General features: G+C 41.9%; 1 protein-coding gene across 5 annotated transcripts in view; it reads left to right on the top strand.

Annotated features, from left to right (window-relative positions):
* The window catches only part of DIP2B (disco interacting protein 2 homolog B), a 306,098-nt gene that overhangs the window by 273,254 nt on the left and 6,900 nt on the right, over positions 1-25,944 (top strand). For 3 of the 5 annotated variants that reach the window (XM_066257837.1, XM_066257836.1, XM_066257835.1), the window contains 11 exons: positions 45-156; positions 2,922-3,031; positions 3,520-3,650; positions 5,868-6,036; positions 7,217-7,387; positions 9,260-9,321; positions 10,200-10,257; positions 13,496-13,570; positions 14,960-15,137; positions 18,002-18,125; positions 20,549-24,594. In XM_066257837.1, the coding sequence (XP_066113934.1) occupies positions 45-156; positions 2,922-3,031; positions 3,520-3,650; positions 5,868-6,036; positions 7,217-7,387; positions 9,260-9,321; positions 10,200-10,257; positions 13,496-13,570; positions 14,960-15,137; positions 18,002-18,125; positions 20,549-20,801 (1,443 nt within the window). In that variant the 3' untranslated portion in view covers positions 20,802-24,594. Of the gene's footprint in view, positions 1-44; positions 157-2,921; positions 3,032-3,519; positions 3,651-5,867; positions 6,037-7,216; positions 7,388-9,259; positions 9,322-10,199; positions 10,258-13,495; positions 13,571-14,651; positions 14,685-14,959; positions 15,138-18,001; positions 18,126-20,548; positions 24,595-25,944 lie in introns of those variants that run through there. The other 2 variants (XM_066257838.1, XM_066257839.1) reach the window with 2 other exon arrangements.

Here is a 25,944-nt window from a genome sequence, read left to right as displayed (position 1 = left end):
GCACTAAGCCTCCTGGTGCTTATTTCTGTTCATTTGTTTTCTAGGTCAGCAAAGCCGCCTGCATTCTCACCACACAGATGCTAATGAGGTTACTGAAGTCCCGAGAGGCTGCAGCAGCAGTGGATGTGAAAACCTGGCCAACCATCATTGACACAGGTGACGGGGAGATTGCTCCAGAATTCAGGGAACAAGAGCATTTACTCCTTGCAAGTTCCTAGATTCTTATGCCAAAGATGTTTACATAGCTCTTCATAACACATTGCCTCTGCTAAGACAGAGGCAAAACTTAATACCCAGTCAGCTTGTATTACCAAAAGGCTGGATACTACAACAGCCTGATCCAAAGAAGCAGATTACAAATGTTAAGGACTCTTAAGACAAATAGTGTGTTGCTGTACTTTTGGCATCATCAGTGGTGGTTAGGATTCTGAGCTGGATATGACCATGTACATGTAGGGCCATGTAAAGCACTGGGCTGATCTGATATGGTCCAGATCTAGATGTGGTATAGTAGAAACAGCATTGGACTCCGAGTCAAAAGACCTGGTTCTATATATACAACTCACAAAAATTAGGGGATATTTGAAAAATGAATATGAAGCTATTAAATATCCCTTAATTTTTGTGAGGAATGTAGTTCTAGCTTCAGTCCTTACTCTCTTTTTAACTTTGTCTGAGATTACCCTTTTCTAAAATACTACCTACCCTTGCCTGACTCACATACTTATTGAGACTATCAAATGCAATATGATATGAAAGCTCTTTGAGCCCTGCTGGATAGCTCAGTTGGTTAGAGTGTTGCCTTAATATATAAAGGTCGCAGGCTCAATCCCCAGTCAGGGCACGTACAGGAACAGGTCAATGTTTCTATCTCTCTCCTTCCCTTCATCTCTCTCTCTCTAAAATCAATAAATAAAAATGTTTTAAAAAGTTGTTTGAAAACCATAAAGTTTGCATGAATTTTAGATGGTATTTCTAATAAGGAAGGTAATAAAACACAGGCTACCTGGAAAATGGTGGAGAGGGGAGATTGTGAGTTGTGGGGTTTAAATCCTAATACTCTGTTCCTCACTACGTATCCCCACTAGCTTGGGCAAAACTGTCTATAAAATGGGATTGTAATAACTACTTGATAGTGTTGTAAAGATTAAAATGTTACAATGGGAAGCACCTTACATAATTATAACTTTTTTTGTGTGTATGTGTGTGTGTGACAGAGAAAGAGACAGAGAGAGGGACACATAGGGACAGACAGACAGGAAGGGAGAGAGATAAGAAGCATCAGTTCTTCACTGTGGCTCCTTAGTTGTTCATTGATTGCTTTCTCATATGTGCCTTGACAGGGGGTTAGAGGGTGGCTATAGCAGAGCAAGTGGCCCCTTGCTCAAGCCAGTGACCTTGGGCTCAAGCCAACGACCATGGGATCATATTTCTGATCCCACACTCAAGCCAGCGACCAGCACTCAAGCTGGATAAGCCCATGCTCAAGCCAGCAACCTAGAGGTCTTGAACCTAGGTCCTCTGCATCCAGTCCAATGCTCTATCCACTGCGCCACCGCCTGGTCAGGCAATTTTAACTTCTTTAATTGATCCCTTCTTATGTGCCAGACATCTCACATGTACTACCTAATTCTATCCTTGCACCAACCCTATTAGATTGGTGCCATTTTTATCCTCATGTTACAGATAAGAAAAGTGAGGCACAGGGAGTTTAAGAGGTGGCACTGACATTCAAACCCAGTCAGTCTGAAGGTTCAATCCCCAGTTAGGGCACATACAAAAATCAACCAGTAAATACTTAAATATGTGGAACAACAAATTGATGTTTCTCTCTCTCTCTTTTTTCTCTCCTTTTTTCTAAAAATCAATACAATTTTTTGAAAGTTAAAAAAAATAGGTGGCTCTGTCTGTGGGGCACATGGGCATCTTTCCCCACCCTCTTCCCCCAGGAATGTTTTCCTTGTCTCTCCTAACTCCAAGGGCCGGCCCTTCATTTGCCTCTATAACTTGTTTCCTGAGTCCATTTCTTTTACGACTCACTTCTACTTCTGAGACTTTCTAAGTGAACTTTCTCTTATAAAAATAAATAAGTGAGCAAAAGAAAATAATTCCTAATTCAAGATTATCATTCATAAAAGTCTGCCATGTTAACTTGGAGAAAAAAAATACTTTAATAACTTTTTTTTTATTGATTTGACAAGAGAGAGAGATAGGGAGAGAGGAAACATCAGTTTATTGTTCTAATTAGTTGTGCATTCATTGGTTGATTCCTGTATGTGCCGCCCTGACTGCGGACAGGACCCACATCCTTGGCATATTGGGACGATGCTGTAACCAATGGAGTTACCCAGCCAGGGCTAAAAACAACTTTTAAAGCAGTCCATGATTAATATAACATGTACTAAACTGTAAATAATGAACTTTAACTTGAAACCAACATGATAACTAAGTTTTTTAAGCATTTAGTCAGTTGTTTTCAAGTTGCTTTGTGTGGATTAACTTCCCAGCAATTCTATGAGGGGAGGTATTATTACCATTTTAGAGATAAAGAAATGGATGCAAAGAGGTTAAATAACTTCAAGATCATATCACTGAAAAATGGCAGAGCTGGGATTTGAATACCAGCAGTCTGCATCTTTAATTTTAAACTACTATGTTATAATATCTTTCACTAGCCTTTTAGTAAATACATTTGCCTGATATAGATTTGCTTGTTTATATTGCCTAGTGGTATCCTTAACTCCAGCCCACATCTAGGAGTGACATATGTAAGCTACTTGGTTAAATATGAGAAACCTAAGCTTTAGCAAATCCCAGAAGCTAAATTCGGTCATAGCAAGTCCACAGAAAACCAGTTAAAGAGCAATGATTATCATGTTCCAACAGTTCTGATTAACACTAGATTTTTTTATTCCTTGCAGATGATTTACCCCGGAAAAGGTTGCTGCAGCTGTATAAACCGCCTACTCCTGAGATGTTGGCATATCTGGATTTTAGTGTCTCTACAACAGGCATGCTTACAGGAGTGAAGGTAGAGTAGTCTAGATATATTCACTCACTCCCTGGATGCTGGTAAAATGCCAGGCCTGCAAAAAATAGAGATGACCACTGCCCCAGGGACTTCAGATGTAGAGGCCAACTGGTTGTACCAGAGACCAGTAGGTGGAGGATCAACGGTCCCTACTATATTTAAATAAGAGCATTGGCTCTTCCGGAATAAGTTATCCCAAGGAATTTGTGTTATGCTGTGTTCTGAATCTAGCATAGAAGCTAACAGATAATAAGAGTTACAGTTAAAGACAGTATGAAATTAAATTCATATTTCATAAAACTCAGTATTGACTAATGAACAGAAATTTGTTGTCTTAGGTTAGACTTAGATTAAGCTTTTGAATCAATGAAAATGTACATCATTTTGAGGAGTTTGGGGGACACTAAGCTTCTCAAAACTGTCACTGGAGCTGTTTTTCTGCCTGTGGGATGCCTGTTCCATCCTCTTCCATGTACCTTACTTTCCAGATGTCCCACTCCGCGGTCAGTGCTCTCTGCAGAGCCATCAAGCTCCAGTGTGAGTTGTATTCTTCCCGGCAGATCGCCGTCTGTCTTGACCCTTACTGTGGGCTTGGCTTTGCACTCTGGTGTCTCTGCAGGTAAGAATGGAAAAGCAAAGAAAGAGAATGTTTGGGGATGTGGGGGGGAGGCTATAACCATCCCATCCTTCCCTTTGCTTCCTTAATTTGGTAAAGTTTCAATAAATTGATTTTTACAGAATTTCTGTACCTAATGTAAGTCTGATATTGGTTAAGTTTTGTTTGTATTTCTTTTATTCTTTTCTGTGGTTTTATGCCCTCATATGAAAGGTCAGTGATCTTATTACCTGCTCTCTGCTCCATCCTGTAATCCTCATTTTAGAAGTAGAGCCAAGTCAAAGGATGATACTTGGGTAAAATATGTCATGCTTTGACAGCCAGAATGCACCCCCTAGTCTTGGCAGGAAGGAATATGAGATGGATGACAGCATGTGACTGGAAAGTAGCACGTCTGTCCTGGCCTGACTGTTTTTTGTGGAATAGTATATTGCCACTCCTTCCACTATCCATGTAGGGAACTGTATTTCAAATCTACACTTTCACTTCCTGGATGAACATCTCCATGAATCTGTCCCAGACACGTGCAACTCAATATTTCTTCTTTGTCCCCATCTTTGTTAGGATGAGATCATTCACCTCGGGCCCAGACTAGGACCTTGGGCATTATCTTCAACTTCTCTGTCTTTGTATCTCACATCCAGTTAAATGCTATGTCCTTTGGCTCAGTTGTCCCTAATCCTGTCTATACATAGGAATCACATAGGGGTCTAAAAAAAATTTAATAGGTCTTCCTCAAACTGACTGACTTAGATCTCTGAAGGTGGAGACAGCAATTCCAGGATTTTTTAAATACAAATTTCTTGGCTCCTGGTCATTTTTATCTATGCTCAGGTTTAGGAAGTTGAGGATTCATGGCTGTAGATTAATACATGATATGTGACTCTGCCACTCCTTCCTTTTTATGCCGGTTGCACGGTTGGGATTCGAGCCCTCATCATCTTTCACCTGGACTATTGCAGTCTCTGCTAACTGCCTCTCAACCTTCAGTGTCTTGTGTCTCCAAGCCCTCCTCCATGTTGCTAGTTTTGCCCCAGTGTAAAGCTACAGTGATGATCTGTTGGATAAAATCTAAACCCTTCATACGATAGTTAAGCCCTTTCACAGTTTGACCCCAGCCCTTGGGCCTCACTTTTCACTACCTCCCGCCCCCCATGCGTCCTGTGCCCTGGAGTTTCACACTGGAATACTATTTCTGTCGACCCTCAACCTTAAATACACCATGTAATTTTATACCTCTATGCGTTTGCATATGCTGTTCCTCTTCCTGGAATACTCTCTTCACCATTTTTACTTCCTCTAGCTACTGTCAAACTCCTCATTCTTCAAGCCCCAGCTCAAGTGTCACCTACACATTAAAATCACCTCCAGCCCCAGCTTTCTCAGTTTGAATGATTGGCTCCTTATTTTGTGATCTTTTTTTTTTTCTGAAATGTGTACTTTTTTTTTTTTTAGATTTTTATTTATTTTTAGAGAGAGGATAGAGAGAAAGGTGGGGGGAGAAGCAGGAAACATCAATTTGTAGCTGTTGCTTCTCATGTGTGCCTTGATGGGGCAAGCCTGGGATTTTGAATTGTGGCAACCTCAGCATTCCAGGTCAATGCTTTATTCACTGCGCCACCACAGGTCAAGCTTTTCAGTGATCTCCATGTCCTTTATTCACATCTCAGTTACCGTATATACCAGGGGTCCCCAAACTTTTTACACAGGGGGCCAGTTCACTGTCCCTCAGACCGTTGGAGGGCCGGACTATAAAAAAAAATTATGAACAAACCCCTATGCACACTGCACATATCTTATTTTAAAGTAAAAAAACAAAATGGGAACAAATACAATATTGAAAATAAAGAATAAGTAAATTTAAATCAACAAACTGACCAGTATTTCAATGGGAACTATGTTCCTCTCACTGACCACCAATGAAAGAGGTGCCTCTTCTGGAAGTGCGACGGGGGCCGGATAAATGGCCTCAGGGGGCCGCATGCGGCCCACGGGCCGTAGTTTGGGGACCCCTGGTATATACCATAGTCTGCTTTATTTTATAGTTATTGTGTCTTGTGAGTTGCATGTGAACAAGGTTGATTTTTAGACTTTTATATCTAATATGACTTTATGCTGTGCTTCAGGCTCAGTAAATATTTGTTGAATTGAATGTGTTCTGAAACATCAGGAAATCTAGGATGACTTGATAATGTCAGCTCTTGCCTTTCTGTATTGTAGTGTCTATTCAGGTCACCAGTCCATCTTAATTCCTCCTATGGAGTTAGAAAACAACCTTTTCCTCTGGCTTTCCACCGTCAACCAGTACAAAATAAGGGATACATTCTGCTCCTATTCAGTAATGGAGCTCTGCACCAAAGGGCTTGGAAACCAAGTGGAAGTGCTCAAGGTAAGAAGCAGCCATAACAAGTAGCCAATCCTGAGAGGTTCTAAAGAATGGGGCCAGGTATGATACTGAGTGGGGGTTGGCAGACATATCTGCTTGGTTTTCTCTAGGCAGTCAAACAAGTATTTTATAAACCTCGGGAAATTTATCTTCCTCTCTCTCTCTCTCTCTCTCTCTCTCTCTCTCTCTCTCTCTTGTTTTGAGAGAGAGAGAGAGAGAGAGAAAGAGATGAGAAGCATCAACTCATAGTTGCAACATTTTAGTTGTTCATTGACTGCTTCTCATACATGCCTTGACCGTGGGGCTCCAGGCAAGCCAGTGACCCTTTGCTCAAGCCAGCAACCTTGGGCTTCAAGCCAGTGACCTTTGAGCTCAAGACAGCAACCCTGCATTCAAGCTGGTGAGCCTGCACTCCAGCTAGATGACCCATGCTCAAGCTAGTGACCTTGGGCTTTTGAACCTGGGACATCAGCATCCCAGGTTGTTGCTCTATCCACTGTACCACCACTGGTCAGGCTTCCACTTACTAATTTAATGTACTCTTTCAGAGTTCAATCTGAGTCTTAATTTGTGGAGAAGAAGGTAAAACTGGTTGGGAGGCTGAATGGAAATGACTTTATGTAAAGATGAAAGAGAACTGTTACCCCCAGTAGGATTTTTCCCAATAGAATTTGTGATCTCAGAATACTAGAGATTGGGGACTGCCCCAAAGACAAAAGGGTAGCTCATTCATGTAGGTATCCAGTGATCATATGTCTGACTGGCATTTGGGAAAGTCAGAAAACACTGAATTTTCTTTGATAGAGATATATGATCTTAAGGAGGGGAAAAAAGGAGACAAGAGACTTATCGCAAGAGTGCTTGATTCCTTTCCCTTGTAGTCCCATATGTCAGGTTTGAAATAGGGAGAAACAGAAGGTACAGAAATGGGGAGGGATAAAAATAGATTGCTGAGGAATCTAAGGTTTTTAGATGAAAGAGAAAAGAAAGAATGAGCACATTTTCCAGTGGGTAATGACTTTTGTGGAATGCCCTAGGCATTCTCTGAAACCTCTGCCTTTTTTGAGGGTGTCTGAGGTGAGAATACAGTTTTTTCCTGACCAAAGAGATAGAGTAGTAGCCCTGCCTATTCAGTTCTTGTATAATCCTGATAGCTTCAGTTTACGTGCGTGGTGTCTTACAGACCAGAGGGATCAACCTCTCTTGCATCCGGACGTGTGTGGTGGTAGCCGAAGAGCGGCCCCGAATTGCCCTTCAACAGTCCTTCTCCAAGCTCTTTAAAGACATCGGTCTGTCACCTAGGGCTGTCAGCACCACTTTTGGATCAAGAGTCAATGTAGCAATATGTTTACAGGTGACTATTATAAAATCTTGCTTGGGAACGAATGGATGGGGAATGTGGTGCTCTGGAGCAGAGGCCCTGAGGACAGACTGCTTGGCTTGAGCACCAGTTTCCCTGACTTGCTGTGGGACCATGGGCTTTTTATGTTGGCTTTGCTGTGCCTCGTTTTGCTCATCTGTAAGATGAAGATAATAGTGTCATCCTTCACAGGGTTGTTCTGTGGAATCACTAAGTTACACTAGGTGCTACAAGCTTGGAGTTTTTCCTGGTATTTAAGCACTATGTAAATGTTAGTAGTAGTTTTATGGTCTGTAACAACGACTGAAGATTTCTGTGTCCTATTTGAATTTTATTTCTATCTTACCTTCTCTTTTTCTGTCTCCTTCATATTTTACAACTTTCTTGCAAAGGAAGCACAAATAAGCCTGTGTTCTTTTCTCTAACCAGATGGCAACTTTGCCATGTTATTCCTGGGGGGTGAATAACAGAAAAAACTAAATCTGATTTTATATAGCTTGTAGACTAATAAAGAAAATACAGGCATGGGCAAGAGTGAGAGTAAAAGAAGGTGGCATACATGGTTGGATATTTTCAGGTCTTCTGTGATCATGGTCAAGTGACCTTTTTTTCAAATGACTTTTTTTTTTAAATGAGAGGCAGGGAGGCAGAGGCAGACTCCTGCATGCACCCCTACTGGGATCCATCCAGCAAGCCCCTGTCAGGCAATGCTAATTAGCACCTGAGACCGAGACCATGGAGCCATCCTCAGTATGTTGGGTCAACTTTGCTTGAATCATTCGAACCATGGTTACCGGAGGGGAAGAGAGAGAGAGAGAGAGATGGCAGGGGGGGAAGCAGATAGTCACTTCTCCTGTGTGCCCTGACTAGGAATTGAACCTGGGACATCCACACGCCCAGCCGATGCTCTACTGCTGAGCCAAAGGGCTAGGGCTCAAGTGACTTTTTTTTTTCCAAGTGATTTTTAAGGAACATCATAATGCTTTAACCTTGGAGCCCAGTTGTGGGCCCCTTGTTGTCAGCTTGGACCATTTTGATTTTAAAAACCCCCATGAAAGCTGATGTCTCATCCCTGCTTTGAGTCCAGGGATGAGGACTTTTTAGTACTTCTCTAGCCTCTGCAAGAAGGCCCCTGACCCATTCTGCCAATGGAGGAAAGAAAGAAATGTGAGGATAAAGCCAGGCCACAAGTCTCTTTTAGGTATTGACTGAACCCTGCCTCATCTGGTTGAAGAGAGGGTTAGCTTTCAAAAATAGAGGTTGGATTTTTTTTTTTCTCTCTCTTTTTTTTTTTCATTTTTCTGAAGCTGGAAACAGGGAGAGACAGTCAGACAGACTCCCGCGTGCGCCCGACCGGGATCCACCTGGCACGCCCACCAGGGGCGACGCTCTGCCCACCTGGGGGCGATGCTCTGCCCATCCTGGGCGTTGCTCTGCTGCGACCAGAGCCACTCTAGCGCCTGAGGCAGAGGCCACAGAGCCATGCCCAGCGCCCGGGCCATCTTTGCTCCAATGGAGCCTTGGCTGCGGGAGGGGAAGAGAGAGACAGAGAGGAAAGCGCGGCAGAGGGGTGAAGAAGCAAATGGGCGCTTCTCCTGTGTGCCCTGGCCGGGAATCGAACCCGGGTCCTCCGCACGCTAGGCCGACGCTCTACCGCTGAGCCAACCGGCCAGGGCGGATTTTTTATGTATATGACTGAATTATCTACTGCTCACAAAAATTAGGGGATATTTTATAGCTTCATGTTCATTTTGAAATATCCCTCAATTTTTGTGGGCAGTATGTTTCTTGCTTTGAAATTGTGAAATATGAAAATATAGTCATTTAAATTTTAAATAAACAATGCACTGATTTATTTTTCTTTAGGGAACCTCAGGGCCTGATCCAACTACGGTGTATGTAGATCTGAAATCATTAAGACATGACAGGTACAGTAGATTTATTTTGCTCATTCCCTATTCGAGTTTCTAAACATAAAAAGGTCTGAGCTTCAAGAGAGCCAGCCCTCCTCCTCATCCTTTTGTTTGTATTTCCCAGGGGGGATGGAAAGAGGGAAAATTTTGTTTTCATTATTAATACCTGATAATATAGTAGTTACATTTGTAAGAAGAAACCTTTAATTCTCAGTTGCTGTACTGTTCTTTAAAATTAAGATGTGATACTTAGTTCCTGCCTGTGTAAAGGTATTTGGTGACATTGGATAGACTCTTTCCTCTGCAATTTTAAAAATAAAAGATAGGACAGACAAGATAAATGAGGCAGCATAGGTTTTTTGAAACAACACTTTATCTGATCCCAGAAGTAAAAGCCTTCCTCCTCATCAGTTTACAAGGGTGTTTTAGCTGTGTGCCAAGATGAGCACCTGGCCCGGGGGCTCTGGGACACTTTCCCGAGTCCCGCTGACTTCAGCTGTGCTCCTTGATGTGCCCTGTACTGACCCAGCTGGAGCAGGTAGTGCATCTCCAAGTGCAGTGGTTCTCAACCTAGGGAGATTTTGCCCTCGATAGGACACTGACAGTGTCTGGAGACATTTCTGGTTGTCAGAATAAGCAGGTTGCTACTGACATCTAGTGGGAAGAGGCCTGGGATGTTGCTAAACATCCTACAATGCACAGGATAGCCCCTTACAAAAATTATAGTAAAACATTCTCTGACTCAAAATGTCAGTAATGCTGAGTTTGAGAAATTGCTCTAGTATAAAAAGGAGAGACTAATTACAGGTCTTGGGAAGGCACTATATAGCTGTAGTAGGCATGGTACAATCATTCTTAAAGGCTGATATATAACAAATATTGTTCTTCTGCAGGGTTCGTCTTGTGGAACGGGGAGCCCCCCAGAGTTTGCTCCTCTCAGAGTCTGGAAAGGTAATTAGTTCTGTTAACCATTTGGAAGGTGGCCTATAATAGAGAAGGTTCATTTTAAAGAAACCTGAAGCCATGTAATATATTAGTTTCCAGGGCAAGACTTAATTGAAATCTGGAGGTAATTCAACAATTTCAATTGAGCCAGTACTTTCAAATTCATATGGGTACATACATAAGAATACTCTATTTGAATTTTCTTTTTTTTAATTTTATTTATTTATTTATTTATTTATTTTTGTATTTTTCTGAAGCTGGAAATGGGGAGGCAGTCAGACAGACTCCCGCATGCGCCCGACTGGGATCCACCCGGCACGCCCACTAGGGGGTGATGCTCTGCCCATCTGGGGCATTGCTCTGTTGCGACCAGAGCCACTCTAGCGCCTGAGGCAGAGGCCATGGAGCCATCCCCAGCGCCCGGGCCATCTTTGCTCCAATGGAGCCTCGGCTGCGGGAGGGGAAGAGAGAGACAGAGAGGAAGGAGGGGGGAGGGGTGGAGAAGCAGATGGGCACTTCTCCTGTGTGCCCTGGCCGGGAATTGAACCCAGGACTTCCGCACGCCAGGCCGACGCTCTACCACTGAGCCAACCGGCCAGGGCCTTTGAATTTTCTTAATTTTTATAGTTTAAAAAAATTATTTTAATTATTAATTATTTATTATTTATTTTTATTTCTATGACCTGGAATTGTTGGCAGCAAAAACAGCACCAGGTGTCAGACCAGTGGAGTCAGACCAATCTCGGTTCAGCAACCTCGGTTCTTGAGTTCTGGCTGAGGAAGAATTCAGAGCAAAGACTGAAACTATAAGAGAAAGTTTATTTAGAAAGTCACAGAGGTGGAAGAAGTGAGTGTAGAAGAAATGGGCTCAGAGCCTGACCTGCGGTGGCACAGTGGATAAAGCGTTGACCTGGAATGCTGAGGTCACTGGTTCAAAACCCTGGGCTTGTCTGGTCAAAGCATATATGGGAGTTGATGCTTCCTGCTCCCCCCCCCCCTCACTCACTCTAACTCTCTCTCCTCTCTAAAATGAATAAATAAATAAAATTAAAAAAAAAAAGAAATGGGCTCAGGAAACTACTTACAGGGGCAAAAGGGGGCCTTTGGAGCTTAGGAGAGACAAGGAAAATGCACTTGGGGAAAGGTGCGGGCGTGTTTCCCAGAGGGAGCCGCTCCATAGTTGTGTTTGTTTTTTTGTTTTAATCTTACTGACATGTTATTCTTATTTGAAAAAACAGCAAAATTTAGTGTTAATTATATTCAAGGTGGAGAGATGAGTAAACTTAAAAAGAGCGAGAGTTTTGCCTGACCTGTGGTGGTGCAGTGGATAAAGCGTCGACCTGGAAATGCTGAGGTCGCCGGTTCGAAACCCTGGGCTTGCCTGGTCAAGGCACAGATGGGAGTTGATGCTTCCAGCTCCTCCCCCCTTCTCTCTCTCTCTCTGTCTCTCTCCCTCTCTAAAAATGAATAAATCAAATCAAATAAAAAAAATTTAAAAAGAGCCAGTTTTATCTTTGTAAATGTTACAAGGAGAAAAATAGGATGGCAGATAGGAGAAGGGTGTGGTTTAAGATCGGGGAAGACATACACATGTTTATAACTCAAACAGAAATCAAAATGGGGAAGATATTAAAAATATTTGAGAGTGATTATCTGTGGAGATAAAATTGCTCAGATTAGAATGCTTTAAAATGTTCAAGGAGAAGTACAATTATTGCCTTAGTTCATTTGGGCTGCTTTAACAGAGTACCTCAGACCAAGTGGCTTATAAACAGCAAAAACTTATTTCTCACAGTTGTGGAGGCTGGAAAGTCCAAGATCAAGGCACCAGCAGATTCTGGTGAGGGAGTTCTGGTTCACAGATGGCCACTTTGTCACTTGTCCTCAAATAGCAGAAAAGGCGAGGGGAATCTGGGTTTCTATTTTAAGTGCTCTGATCCCCTTCGTGAGATCCTGACTTAGTCATCTCTCAGAGTCCCACCTCCTGGTATCATCACATTGGGGATTAGATTTTCCAGTCTTTATTGGGAATATTCAGTCTCTAGCAGTTTTGGACAATTTGGGGGTGACAGAACATTGGTGTAAGCTTTTAAGTTTCTCATTCCTTTGAAGAGATTGTTATGATGCCTCAGAATCCCTTCTAGTAATTCTGAAAGGCAGAAGAGAAAAGTGGGAAGAAAAAAGGGATCTTGTTTAACTTATCCAGTGGTAGATCAACCCCAAGGGGAGCTTACTCCAGTTTCACTCTTCTGTTTAAACTCTTTGAAGTGGACTTGATCTTATGTGCTTGTCAAATCTTCATCTGCCTCAGCTAGTAGTTGGGTACCTTGGGAGCTATATCCCAGTGCCTGATCCAGAAACAGGAATGGGCTTTTCCATTTCTTCCTTCCTTGAGGCTTTAGATACATGAGCCCAAATAATCATTGTAAGGGTTCTCAAGTAATTGCATACTTTAGAAACCCAAGATGAAAAGAGAGGTTTAAGAGACAATTCAGGTAACCAGAGATTCTCTCAGCCAGTACCTGCTTCTTCCTTTTCCCTCCTTAGGGAGATCCGGGGCACTTGGGCATATTTCTGTTCCCTGCAGAACTGCTACCTTCCTGTCTTACTCTTCAGATCCCTCTAACTCCAGCACTCACTATAGACTGGAGTGGAGTCTCTCAGGCAGTCCCTCCCTGCTGCCCTTTTTGCTTTATAGCAGCGGTTCTCAACCTGTGGGTCGTGACCCTGGCGGGGGTCGAATGACCAAAACACAGGGGTCGCCTAAAGCCATTGGGGTCGCCTAAAGCCATCGGAAAATACATATATTATTTAAAAATGTATAATAAATATGTATTTTCCGATGGCTTTAGGCGACCCCTGTGTTTTGGTCGTTGGACCCCCAGGGTCACGACCCACAGGTTGAGAACCGCTGCTTTATAGGGTACCATCTCTCCAATGAGATAGGTCATGGGAAAGGGCAGTTGTGTGGTTAAGTTAGTCTACAAATTATAAACTGCTACATTCTGGTCTGCAGTTTCTCATTGCTTTGAAAAAAGGCAGACTGGTTGGTTCCCTGTTTTATTTTGGGGATGAATCTGACTGAACCTCCGGTCTCCACTGAGGGCAATACTGTGAGCACTGCCTGTTAGCTCCTGCCTTTGTGCACTGCCTCGCCTCACTCGAGGGAGGGAGACCAGGTAACTGCATTTCCTAGAGAGCATTAGATTTAATTGAATCTTTGTGCTTTCCCTTTGATTCTTAGATTTTACCTGGAGTAAAAGTGGTTATTGTTAATCCCGAGACCAAGGGGCCTGTTGGAGACTCTCACCTTGGAGAGGTATGTATAATTCTCACCTTTACTATGAAAACTCAGCAGAGAAAAACTACAGGGATCACATTCCAGAAGTCATAGATCCTTTATTTTAACTTCCCCCTTGTTGTGAATTTTCATCTTTAAAAGAGTTTTAATCTTTCTCTATAAAGCATGAAATGGGCAGAAAGGGAAGATTGAGAGCAGGATGGATAGACGATTTAGGCACTCAAACTAGAACTAATCCCAGAGTTGTCCACTCACGTTCCCTCAGCTAAAAAGGAAAATGGAAAATCCTACCTCTTCCCACCCATTTAAGGAGCCACAAATATTAAATTTTTTAAATTCATGCAAATTCTATATTCTACTCCAAAATGTATTTCATTTTTATATTAGTATTAAAATGTTTTTAAAGTTTTAATTCTCCCCCCCCAAATATTTGAGGTGCAATGATGTTCCATCACATATAGTAGTTTCCTGGGAGGAGTGTTGTAGGCACAGGAGCCAGCTGACCTGGGCTCTGCCACTTACCAGCTTCTCAGTATGGGGCAAACTACTTAACCTCTTTGGGCCTCAGTTTCCTAATCCATAAATAATAAGCCCACTTACCTTGTAGAATTGTGTGATAATTAAATGCATTAATACCTGTATCTGTAATGCACTTAGAATGGTGTCTATTAACATATGTGTTCTCAGTAAATACTAGTGTTATCAACCATTGTTAGCTGTTAGGTTGTTTATATGGTCAATTTAGATCCCTATAGTGTTTTCTTTAGGGCTCTATACCTTAGTTTCTGAAGCACAGAAATAATCCCTTGAAACCTTTGTGAGACTCTGGAAGATGCTGAGAAAGGAGCCAGGGAGGCAGTGTAGGGACATGGTTAAGAGCATGGTGTTTGCCACACAGGCTTTGGTGTGAGTCTCCTCGTTTCTGCATTTTAGGCAAGTTATTTAACTTTTTTTTTTTTCCATTTGTAAAATGGGAATAACAATAGTGTGAACTAGATCTTTGTGTTGTATATGTCAGGAATGAATAAGATAAAGTACTTACTGTTCAGCACCTAGTAAACACTTGAAATGTCAGCTGCATCTGCCTTTATTGTTGCAGTTGTGTTGTTGCTGTTGATATAAAAATGAGATTAGCCCTGGCTGAGTAGCTCAGTTGGCCGATATACCAAAGTTGCAGGTTTGATCCCCAATCAGGGCACATACAAGAATCAACCAATGAAAGCATAAATGGGTGGAACAATAAATCAATGTTTGTCTCTCTTTGTCTCTCTCACTTCTTTTCTTTAAAATCAGTAAATTAAAAAAATGAGATTAAAAACTAAAATCATTGGGACACTTAAGAGAATTGAATTGATATACAATGTATGTTCTTAGTGAAATATGACGAATGCCCTTTTCTTGTTATAGATTTGGGTAAACAGTCCCCATACGGCCAGTGGTTATTACACCATCTACGATAGTGAGACTCTTCAAGCTGATCATTTCAACACTCGCCTCAGCTTTGGGGATGCTGCTCAGACACTCTGGGCTCGGACAGGATACCTTGGTTTTGTCCGCCGGACCGAGCTCACAGCGGCCACTGGAGGTATCTCCCCCACCCACTCTTCCCTTCGTCCTGTTTTGCCTTTCAGCCAGGAGTACTGGCTGGTCTTTCTTAGCCTGCCTTTGGATTGTGGAGTGTGTGTATTTAATTAACTCTTGAATCTATATGTGAATTCATATTGAAGGAAGGCCTTGCCCCTGAAAAGCACCTAGGAGCTGAGCACCCAGGGCACTGTGTCAGCAGCCCTGACCTGTGGCTTTGCACAGTTCAGTCATGGAGGTGTGCCTGATAAGGAGTGAATGCCCTGGCAGACATAGTTGCTCAGCCCTGTGGGGGTGACTCCAATCCCTGACCAAGCCCTGGGAAGATATTTCATCTTTTAGCTCTTCTACTCCTGCATACCATTTTGGGAGCAGGAGGAACAGCCCTAATCCCTGATGGGGAATCATTGCAGAGAGCTATCTTGTTGAATGAAGTGCTCCTCTGTCCTGTTAGTGCCTCATGTTGGATTGAAGACAGTTTGGCAAGACTCTGGTATAAGCAAATCCCCCCAGTCATATTCTGCCAATTTAATTGTCATGGCTTCACTTCTGTCTGCCTTCATGTATATTTCAAGAACTGATAGAAGTACTTCACTGGACTTTAATTTTTCCATTGATTTGAGAGAGAGAAAAACATCTACTTATTTCACTTAGTTGTTCCATTTAGTTCTGCACCCATTGATTGCTTCTCATGTGTGCCCTGACTGGGGATGGAACCCACAACCTCTGGTACACCTGGGCGATGCTTTGTCCCCTGAGCTGCCCTGCTAGAGCTTCACTGGACTTTAAAGGCCTGAATTGAGCCATGTCATTTCTCCTTAGCTCCTTGTATCTGTTCTATACCTAGAAGTGTCCATAGTTTCTCTATAGTTCATGCACAGCCAGGGACATACTGGAGAAGAGATAGGTGAGAGGCATCCCTTGCCAGGTGCCCTGGTTTTGAAGCCTACCCCTGCCATTTTCTATGTGACTTTGATCTATCACTGAACCTCTTGGTTTCCTACCTGAAAGATGGGAATTACAATGTTTCCTGCCTTGTGGAAATGATGTGAGATTAAATGACATGATGCAGTTGTCTAATACAGTGCTGGCAAACAGAAGGCACTCACTAGTCCTTAACTGCTGTGTTTCAATTTTTGTTTTGTTATTACAATCATTTTTTTTTTGTATTTTTTCGAAGTTAGAAGCAGGTAGTAGACAGATACGTGTATGCGCCTGACCAGGATCCACCTGGCATGCCCACCAGGGGGCGATGCTCAGCCCATCTTGGGCGTTGCTCTGCTGCAACCAGAGCCATTCTAGTGCCTGAGGTGGAAGCCATGGAGCCGTCCTCAGCGCCCAGGCCAGCTTTTCTCCAGTGGAGCCTGGGCTGCGGGAGTGGAAGAGAGAGATAGGAGAGGGAGAAGGGTGGAGAAGCAGATGGGCAGTTCTCCTGTGTACCCCCCGGGAATCGAACCCGGGACTTCCACATGCCGGGCTGATACTCTACCGCTGAGCCAATTGGCCAGGGCCTGTTATTACAATCTGTATGAGCTAGCTTTTTTGTATGATGGGAGCTCAGCTGGACCTCCTCATACTTTTATCTCCAACATCTTCTAGTACTTTGTTTTGCTGAGTTTTCAGAAATCTACCTTTTCTTGAAACTACTGCATTCAAGATTTAACAAAATTGGCCCTAGCCAGTGGCTCATTGGATAGAGCCTTGGCTGTCCCAGGTTCAATTCCTGGTCAGGCCACATAGGAGAAGCGACTATCTGCTTCTCTTTCCCTTACTCTCCCCCTCTCTCTGTCTTCCGCTCTCGCAGCCAGTGGCTCAGTTGGTTCAATCATCAGCCCCCAATGCTGAGGATAGCTCGGTTGATTTGGGGCACATGTGGGGGTCTCTCTCACTGTCTCCCTTCCTCTCACATATATACATACATACATAAATAAAAATTTAGCAAAATCATCTCTCTTCTTTATATTTTTAATTATTTTATTGGTTTTAGAGAGAGGAAGGGAGAGAGACAGGAACATCAAGCTGTTCCTGTATGTTCCATGATTGGGGATTAAACCAGCAACCTCTGCACTTTGGGACGATGCTCTAACTACTTTAAAATGCAGTATCTGTATAGACATAAACTATGTAGGCCAGTACATACAGTATGTCCATATAATCTTTTTTAAAAAACAAATGAAATTTCTACCATGTCCCAGCCAGCTTACAACCCTGTCAGTAACCAGAACTAGCCTCTCCACATTCTCTAACGCTGCTCTTTACACCTGGATTTCTTGAAGATGTCTTTTTGTTTCTTCTCCATCTCAAATCCTCTCTCTCCTCCCCTTCCCCTCTCCCAGCCATCATCTGGCCAATTCCTACTTACCTTTAACAGCCCAGCCTGGCTTCAGCCTTTCTAGCTCTCCCTTGAACCTTTGAGCAAAGCTTGGGAGATCCTCTGCCATGTACATACTCCTCTTTGGGTTTACCGTGTTACAGTGGAATGCCTCTGTTTGTTTCTCCCAGGAGCAGTCAATATCCAGAGCAGGAATTGTGTTCTGAAAGCTTTGTCTCCCCAACAGTTGGCACAACTCCTGCTACATAGTAGTAGTAGCAGCAGTTGTGGTAATAGTAGTAATAATAATGGCTAATTTTTAGCACTTATGTACCAGGAACTACTTTACATGGATTATCTTATTTAATCCTCCTAGCCTTTTGTTTTCTTCTTGTCTCACAAAGCAGAGACTTGAGTAATTTCCCACGAGTTACACAGCTAATGAGTGATGGAGCCAGGTGACATGGCAGGCTGTCTGAACCATGTGCTCTTAACTCCAGCATTGTATTGCACTCAAAATGTCTCATGAAATAAATTTCCCTTTTCTTTGTCAGATCGTCATGATGCATTATATGTGGTGGGAGCTCTGGATGAAACGCTGGAGCTGAGAGGATTACGGTACCACCCAATTGATATTGAAACCTCAGTGTCTCGGATCCACAGGAGCATTGCTGAATGGTAAAATTGCCTCACAGAATAAATAGACTTCCCACCTCAGCTGTAGTATCAAGTTAAGTTCATCTAAGTAGTCAGCTGTCTGCACCAAATACCACCTACAGACACGGAACTGTAGGGGGGCCTAAGAGAATAAATAGACTGGTTTTATCTTGATGTGCCATTTGCTGTGGCAGATGAGACCCTGCAGACACTGAGATGGGCTCTAAGGAACCACTGCAGAGCTGAGTCCTTCTTAATCCTTTTTTTTTTTTTTTCATTTTTCTGAAGCTGGAAACAGGGAAAGACAGTCAGACAGACTCCTGCATGCGCCCAACCAGGATCCACCCAGCACGCCCACCATGGGGCGACGCTCTGCCCACCAGGGGGCGATGCTCTGCCCATCCTGGGCATCGCCATGTTGCGACCAGAGCCACTCTAGCGCCTGGGGCAGAGGCCACAGAGCCATCCCCAGCGCCCGGGCCATCTTTGCTCCAATGGAGCCTTGGCTGTGGGAGGGGAAGAGAGACAGAGAGGAAAGCGCGGCGGAGGGGTGGAGAAGCAAATGGGCACTTCTCCTGTGTGCCCTGGCCGGGAATCGAACCCGGGTCCTCCGCACGCTAGGCCAACGCTCTACCGCTGAGCCAACTGGCCAGGGCCCTTCTTAATCCTTTTTAATGATAGACTCTTACCATTGGAAGGCGTGTAACTGATCATCTGCCTCTAGAAAGTTGGTATAGAATGGTGGAAAGGACCAGGACTTAAAGGTCAAAAGACACAATTTAAGTACCTAGCCCTCCCACTTAGGCTGCCTCCCTCATCTGTATCGACTTTCTCTGTCACCTTTATTATTGGGCAGATCCAGTGAGAATGTGCCAGTAAATTGTTAAATGGCTAGCAGATGAAAAGGATCATTACTTTTATCTGATCTAATTTCCATCTCAGTACAGGAAATTCCCCATTATCCCTAATAAGGGATCATTCAACTTCACAATGACTTAAAACTCCTTAAATTAAAACCTTGTAGGTTTTTCATATTGGCTTTTATTCTGGATTCTTGACAATACAGAATTCATCCAATTTTTTTCCTACATATTTGTCAATGTGTCCTTACTCATTTTTTGTTCGTTTTTCCCCTTGAAAGAAGCCACAGTTCTTTTATTGGTTGCTCTGCTTTCCAGATGCTTTATTTTGTTTAAAAATGTTCTCACTTTGGGCGGAGTGTCACCCCAGACCTGAACAATGCCCATGAGGTATAAGAACAAGGCAGAGAAGCTGGGTACCCTCTAATTTTAGACTTTAGACTTTTAATGCAACAATGTATTGTATAGTTTTTTTTTCTTTAATGATTGGACTTTGTTAAAGCAGTTAACTTTGCATGTCACAAGTCAGTCATACTCTCTAACCCAGCAATTTTACTCAATGTAAGGTGACTTACTATCTTATGGCACTTCTGTGGCATAACAGGAAAGACATTTGTGTGGGGCACTAAGCTCAGAAGAGGCCAGGCTGATTCCCTTCCTATTGGGTATAAGAATATTATCTTAGTCAAAGTTCTTATGTTGCAAATAACAGAAACTCTTTTTTAAAAAAACTTAAGCAATAGAGAGAGTTAATGGAAAGAATACCTGGCTATCTGAGAGGTTCCTAAAAGTTGTAGTTCTCAAGAAAGGTAGAAATGGCCCAGGCCAGATGGCTCAGTTAGTTAGAACTTTGTCCCAAAGTGCAGATTGCTAGTTTGATCCCTGGTCAGGACACATACAGGAAAAGATTCATGTTCCTGTCTTACTTTCTCTCTCCCCCTTCCTTTCCCTAAAATCAATTTTAAAAAAATTTTTAAAGAAAAGAAAAGAAAGGTAGCCCTGGCCAGATATCTCGGTTGGTTAGAGCATTGTCCCAAAGCAGAGGTTGCTGGTTTGATCCCTGGTCAGGGCACATACAGGAACAGATCAATGTTCCTCTCCTCCACCTTCCCCCTCCCTTCTTTACTCTCTCTCTCCCTCCCTCCTCTCTCGCTAAAATCAATAAATAATTTTTTTTTAAAAAAGCAGATTATCTTTAAAAAAGAAAGGTAGAAATGAGGCCAACAGAACCACTATCTTATTTGCTAGAGCCATGTGGGCATATACTTTATTCTTTTTCTTCTCCCTGAAGAACCATTCTGTATGATTCTCTGCATACCTGGCTACCCCAGAACTTTCAAGTCCCCATGTCCTCAGGTCAAGTAACAAGCTAACAACTTTCAATCCCACTTCCAAACTCCAAAGCGATTTTGGATGTCTCAATCAGCTAGACTTATAGAGGCAATGTTATATATTAATATTACAGACATGGCTGCTAAGAGAGAAGGCAGTTCTTAGAGAAATGGGGATAAGTCTTGGGTAGATACCATAAAAGATGACTGGTAACTATAATCATATGTTAACGGAATATCATTGAAATTTCAGTGCTGTGTTCACGTGGACCAACTTGCTTGTGGTGGTTGTGGAGCTATGCGGCTCTGAACAGGAAGCCCTAGATCTGGTTCCTTTAGTGACAAATGTGGTCCTCGAGGAGCATTACCTCATCGTTGGTGTCGTGGTTGTGGTGGACCCAGGTGTTATCCCTATCAACTCCAGAGGAGAGAAACAAAGGATGCACCTCCGTGACAGCTTCCTAGCTGACCAGTTAGACCCCATCTATGTGGCTTATAACATGTAACAGCCTTGTGGAGATCATAGGGGGCCATCCTGAAAAACCACAAGGACCAAAGACCCATGATGTAGGAGCAAGCTTTCAAATGATGTGAAATAAGCTGATATGGCTACATTATATCCTTCATCTCATCCTGTGGGACTCTACAATCACAGAACACACAAGAAAGGGGAATTCTATGGTGGCAAATGAAAAAAATGTTAACAGTCATGAATTTTGACAGTGTGAGCAGTATGTTACATGCATGTTGCATATTTTTCATCTATTGTATATACTTGTATTTTTATCTAATATCATTTTAGAATTTTGTAAGGGAGTTTAATGAATTCACATAAAGGGGGTAGTCTGAGTTACACAGTTCCCCACTCTGTACTGTATTTTGCCTTTGACCATATCTAGACAGTCTGTGGGTTTTCTTAACGTGGAAGTACTTACCTTACTTTCAGTTAATTCATAAGCAAATTAGATAACCCACTGAATAGGAAAATTACTTTATATGTATAATTCTTGACTGTAAAACATTTTGACCAGTGTTTTCAACATGTAAATAAGAATATACATAATTTAGCTAAAAAGTTAAGAATTGGCTTATATAGTTATAACAACCAAAGTAGAAACATTTCTACTTTGAGAGAATTTCAAATATTCTCTTAATGCAGTATAATTGAATAGGTAACTAAAAATGCAAATTGTTTGCAGGTTTTGCTGCACATTGTACTATGTCTCTACTGGCTGGTGTATTTTATAAACTAAAGCCACCTATGTTTGTTTTTAAAGCTCACATTCCCAGAATCAGCTTAAGCTTTTAAGACTTCAGCCTCTTTCTACAAGCTAAAAAAATCTCAGTTTAAAAAGATCAAAATGTTATGAAAAAGCTCAGATTCATTATATCCCACCCTCTTCTAAGGAACCACAAATAACTCACTCTGGCCCCCAGTGTTGAAACTTTCCAATTAAGAGTGACTACAGAAGAATTTATAATTTCCTCTTTTCCAGGCCCAGTGTAAACTGTGTCTACAGTTTATACATATAGCTTCTCATATCTGAAAGCTGAAGAGTGTCCTCTTTTTGTCCAGTTCATGAGGGCCAGTATTTAAGAACAAGAGTGATAGGCTGGGAAGGCAGTGGGATCAATGTCATGTGAAACCGTAAGGCCATAACTATATATCTCAAAACTGACCAATTTGAATTGCCAAAATAATTAGGCTTATGCTGAAATAGGGGAAGTCTGATGTATGCAAGAAACTCTTTTGAAATAACTGGTGCCCAGGCCAAGCAGACTGAGCTTGGGACTGAGTTAGGCCTCCGGCTCGGTTTCCTTTCTTTGGTCTGATACTTCATGTATTTGAATATAGTTGAATTTCTTTATTTTTTTTCTTACAGAAATATTTTTAAAAATTTAAAAAAATCAAAGTGAACAGAGTAAACATGTTAAATCAGAGTGGTTCTCTTTGACCCACTGTATTGTGTAAATATTTATTTAGACTATTTTAATAATACATATTATTTACCCCACTGTAACATCATGTAAACTAAATATGTTTTTAAACAACTTTTAAGACTTGTAATTACCCTGAAAATAAGGTTTATAATGCAAAGACTGGACCCTTCGCTGTGGCAGCATTCTCGGGGCTGCCCATACATAGTCTGTGACTCAGAGCCACTTTATGACTCCCTTTTATGTAATCCTCTTTTCCTCCTAACTCATTCTCCACAGCGGGCAGACCTCAAGATATTTTCCAGTTCCAGATCTCTTTTTCAACATTTTGGATGAAATTAATTTACACGTGATAGGAGAGATTCTAGGATGTACAGGGAAAAAAGCACTTAGATTGAGGCAAGAAATCCCAGCAACTAGCAGTGGTTTATTTTGTAGAGAAAACAGCTGATTTGACAAGTAAGTTTCTTAAAACAGTTCTTATTGATTCACTAAACAAAAACTAAACAAAACAAGGGATCCTGAGGAGTAACTAGTTCTATCTCCATAATCCATAAGTTCTAAGAAAAAAACATAGGAAGAGTCTATTTTGTGAGTTGCTTCGATCATTCTTTACTACACGTTAGGGTATGTGCTGAAAGTATCATATGAGCCACACCTGTCGTTTTTAATTTTCTAGTAACCACAATTTACAAAGTAAAAAGAAACAGGTGAAATTGTCTTAATATATTTTATTTAACCCAATATATATAAAAAATATCATTTCAATGTGGAATTAATTTTAAAACTTAATGAGATGCTTTTTTCTCCTATTAAGTTTTTGAAATCCAATATGTATTATGCACATCTCTGTTCAGATTAATCATATTTAAAGTTTTCAGTAACACATGTGGCTAATGGCAATGATATTGGACAATACAGATCTATATTCATTCCTTCAATAAGATAGTCCATTAATCTCAAAGTATGGCCAATTCCCAGTTACTTGGTGGCTGATTAGATAATCTTTAGTTTTGCTTTCTGCCTTGTGGCTGCTTTATTGATCTTTTACATATCCCCCAGAGCCAGAATATGCTTGTGGAGGAAAGAAAGATGTGTCTTTGGGAGCTTCATCAATAACTCTAGTAAAATACCTCTGTGAGGGGAACAGAGTCCAGTAATTAGCTTAGAGGTGTTTGTGCTTATTCTCTTGCATACTTGGACTAGAAAACTTAATGATGGCACATTGCTTTTGCTCTTTCTACATTAAGTAGAACCATGGAGATAAAACTGACTCTTAAGATAGGCCCAAAAGGCCATTATTGATCGAGCTCTGCCAACACTCTGGAATACATTCTGTCTGGATTTTTATGCCTGTGGAAAATGAAACTACATAAATGAACAGCAAGCCCCTAGTTTCAGTTAAGAGAAATCTATTCATCTCAAAGTTGTCAACCCTCTTTCTGCCTCTCCCACAGAAGTAACTGAAGGTAGATCAGGAAAAGGGGTGCCTCAGGAAAAATCCTAGGCTCTAGGGATTCTTCAAGCTGTAAGAATGCCATCTCCTGCATCAGTGAGACCCTGGGAAAGACCAGCATGCTAATGAGCTTCCATAAACCCAGTCTACTTCCTGCCTCATAAAGGGCCCCAGTTACCCCAGTACCACGTCCTTTCCTTAAGAAGCTGTGCTGCTGCAGGCTGTTTAGGGACCGTTGCTTATCTATAGGTAATGTGAATGTGTTTCCTTAACTTTTAGTCCCCGGGCAATGCTTGCTTAGTGCTTTTATTGAATCAACAAAGGGCCTGAGGCCTTAGCTTTTTTTTCTTTTTTTTTTTTTTACATTCAGGTCTCTGCCCCAGGCATGGTGCTCAATATCTTGGCCAAATAAATTACTTTCCTTGAATATCCAGGAATTTTTTAGACTAAAGCAATGAGGAGTTACCACCTCACCCTCAAACTCCAACATGATCTATTGCCTTAGTGTTGTTTTTGTTGTCTGCTTTGATGTAAAAGCAAAAATATTTGGAGCAAAAGCTGCAGTACTCCAAATACACAATAGGCCTTTTATCATTCATACATTTCTGGTTTAGGTATATGTAGATGGGTCATGCTTTTTGTCCAGAGGAAGAGAATGTAAAGATATAAGAATAATTTTTTAGTCCTAAATGCTGTTTTGTTTACTTTTTGTCAAGATATTTACCAGTGTCAAATTCAAACTATAGTACTGTGTAATTATGTATAAAAGTTTTTTATTTATTTGAAATTAGATTAGATATACATTTTTAAATTTAACATCTGGCTGGACAGTGTTCTATTAACTCATTGAATGTGTTTTGTCTTGTGTTAATAAATATTGATGCTTGATTGTGTTTAATGCTTCACATATTGGAAAAATTGATAAATTTAACTTATAAATTTTAAATGTAACTTCAGGTGGTAATACCCAAAGATAGCTAGAGTGGTCAAAGAACATGAACCCAGATCACAGCACATATAAAAGGAGGACAGATCAAGAAAGAGTAGAGCCCTTGGCTGGGTAGCTCAGTTGGTTAGAGTGTTGTCCTGATATGTCAAATTTGCAGGTTCGATCCCCAGTCAGGGCACATACAAGAAGTACCAAGGAATGCATCAATAAGTGGAACATTAAATTATTGTCTCTCTTTCCCTCCCCCCCTCTAAAAATAAAGGAAGTTAGATAGAAAAGAAAAAGAAATGGAATAGAGTCATTTTGAAAACTAAGAAGCCTTTTGTCTGTAACAGTGATATCTTTGTTATCCTCCTACCCATGTGGCATTTGCTAGTTTTAAACTTATGATTATGAATTTTAATTTTTTTCTAATGTGTAATTGGGCTGAATTTCAGCTTTCCCTAAAGTACTAATTCACTCTTCCATTTCCTGGTTTCAAGAAACTTGATGGAAGCCAATCAAATTGTGCATGTTTCCAGACACTTAAACTGGCCCTTGAATTATGGTCCGAGATATTTAGGCAGCTGAGAACATTCTTTGTCATTTAACATATGTTTACAGAATGCCTACCCATGAAGTTCTATAATTAGAACTGAAGCTAGGGAGGAAAATATCAAGTCACTGCCCTCAAGTAAATACAGGAAAACAATACAGTATAGTTAAGGGTTACAAGTAGAGGTGGACTATGGGAGCAGGTAGAATAGGCATCCAGTTCATCGATGAGGGAGAATAGGGAGGAATACATGCTGGAAAAGGAAACATCTGAATTGAGTTTTTTGGGTTTTTTTGTTTGTTTGTTTGTTTTGTATTTTTCTGAAGTTGGAAACGGGGAGAGACAGACTCCCGCATGCGCCCGACCGGGATCCACCCGGCATGCCCACCAGGGGCAACGCTCTGCCCACCAGGGGGCGACGCTCTGCCCCTCCGGGGCATTGCTCTGCCGCGACCAGAGCCACTCCAGCACCTGGGGCAGAGGCCAAGGAGCCATCCCCAGTGCCCGGGCCATCCTTGCTCCAATGGAGCCTTGGCTGCGGGAGGGGAAGAGAGAGACAGAGAGGAAGGAGGGGGTGGGGGTGGAGAAGCAAATGGGCGCTTCTTCCATGTGCCCTGGCCGGGAATCGAACCCGGGTCCCCCGCACGCCAGGCCGACGCTCCACCGCTGAGCCAACCGGCCAGGGCCTGAACTGAGTTTTGAAGGATGAGACAGCCATATATAAGATCAAGACGACAAGGGGGAAAGCAGAGTTGCATGTTCTGGGACTGC

The sequence above is a fragment of the Saccopteryx bilineata genome, chromosome 2, assembly GCF_036850765.1.
Source record: "Saccopteryx bilineata isolate mSacBil1 chromosome 2, mSacBil1_pri_phased_curated, whole genome shotgun sequence".
Taxonomy (NCBI): Eukaryota; Metazoa; Chordata; class Mammalia; order Chiroptera; family Emballonuridae; genus Saccopteryx; species Saccopteryx bilineata.
Note: the sequence above shows the minus strand (reverse complement) of the source record. Positions and strands in the feature narration are given on the sequence as shown.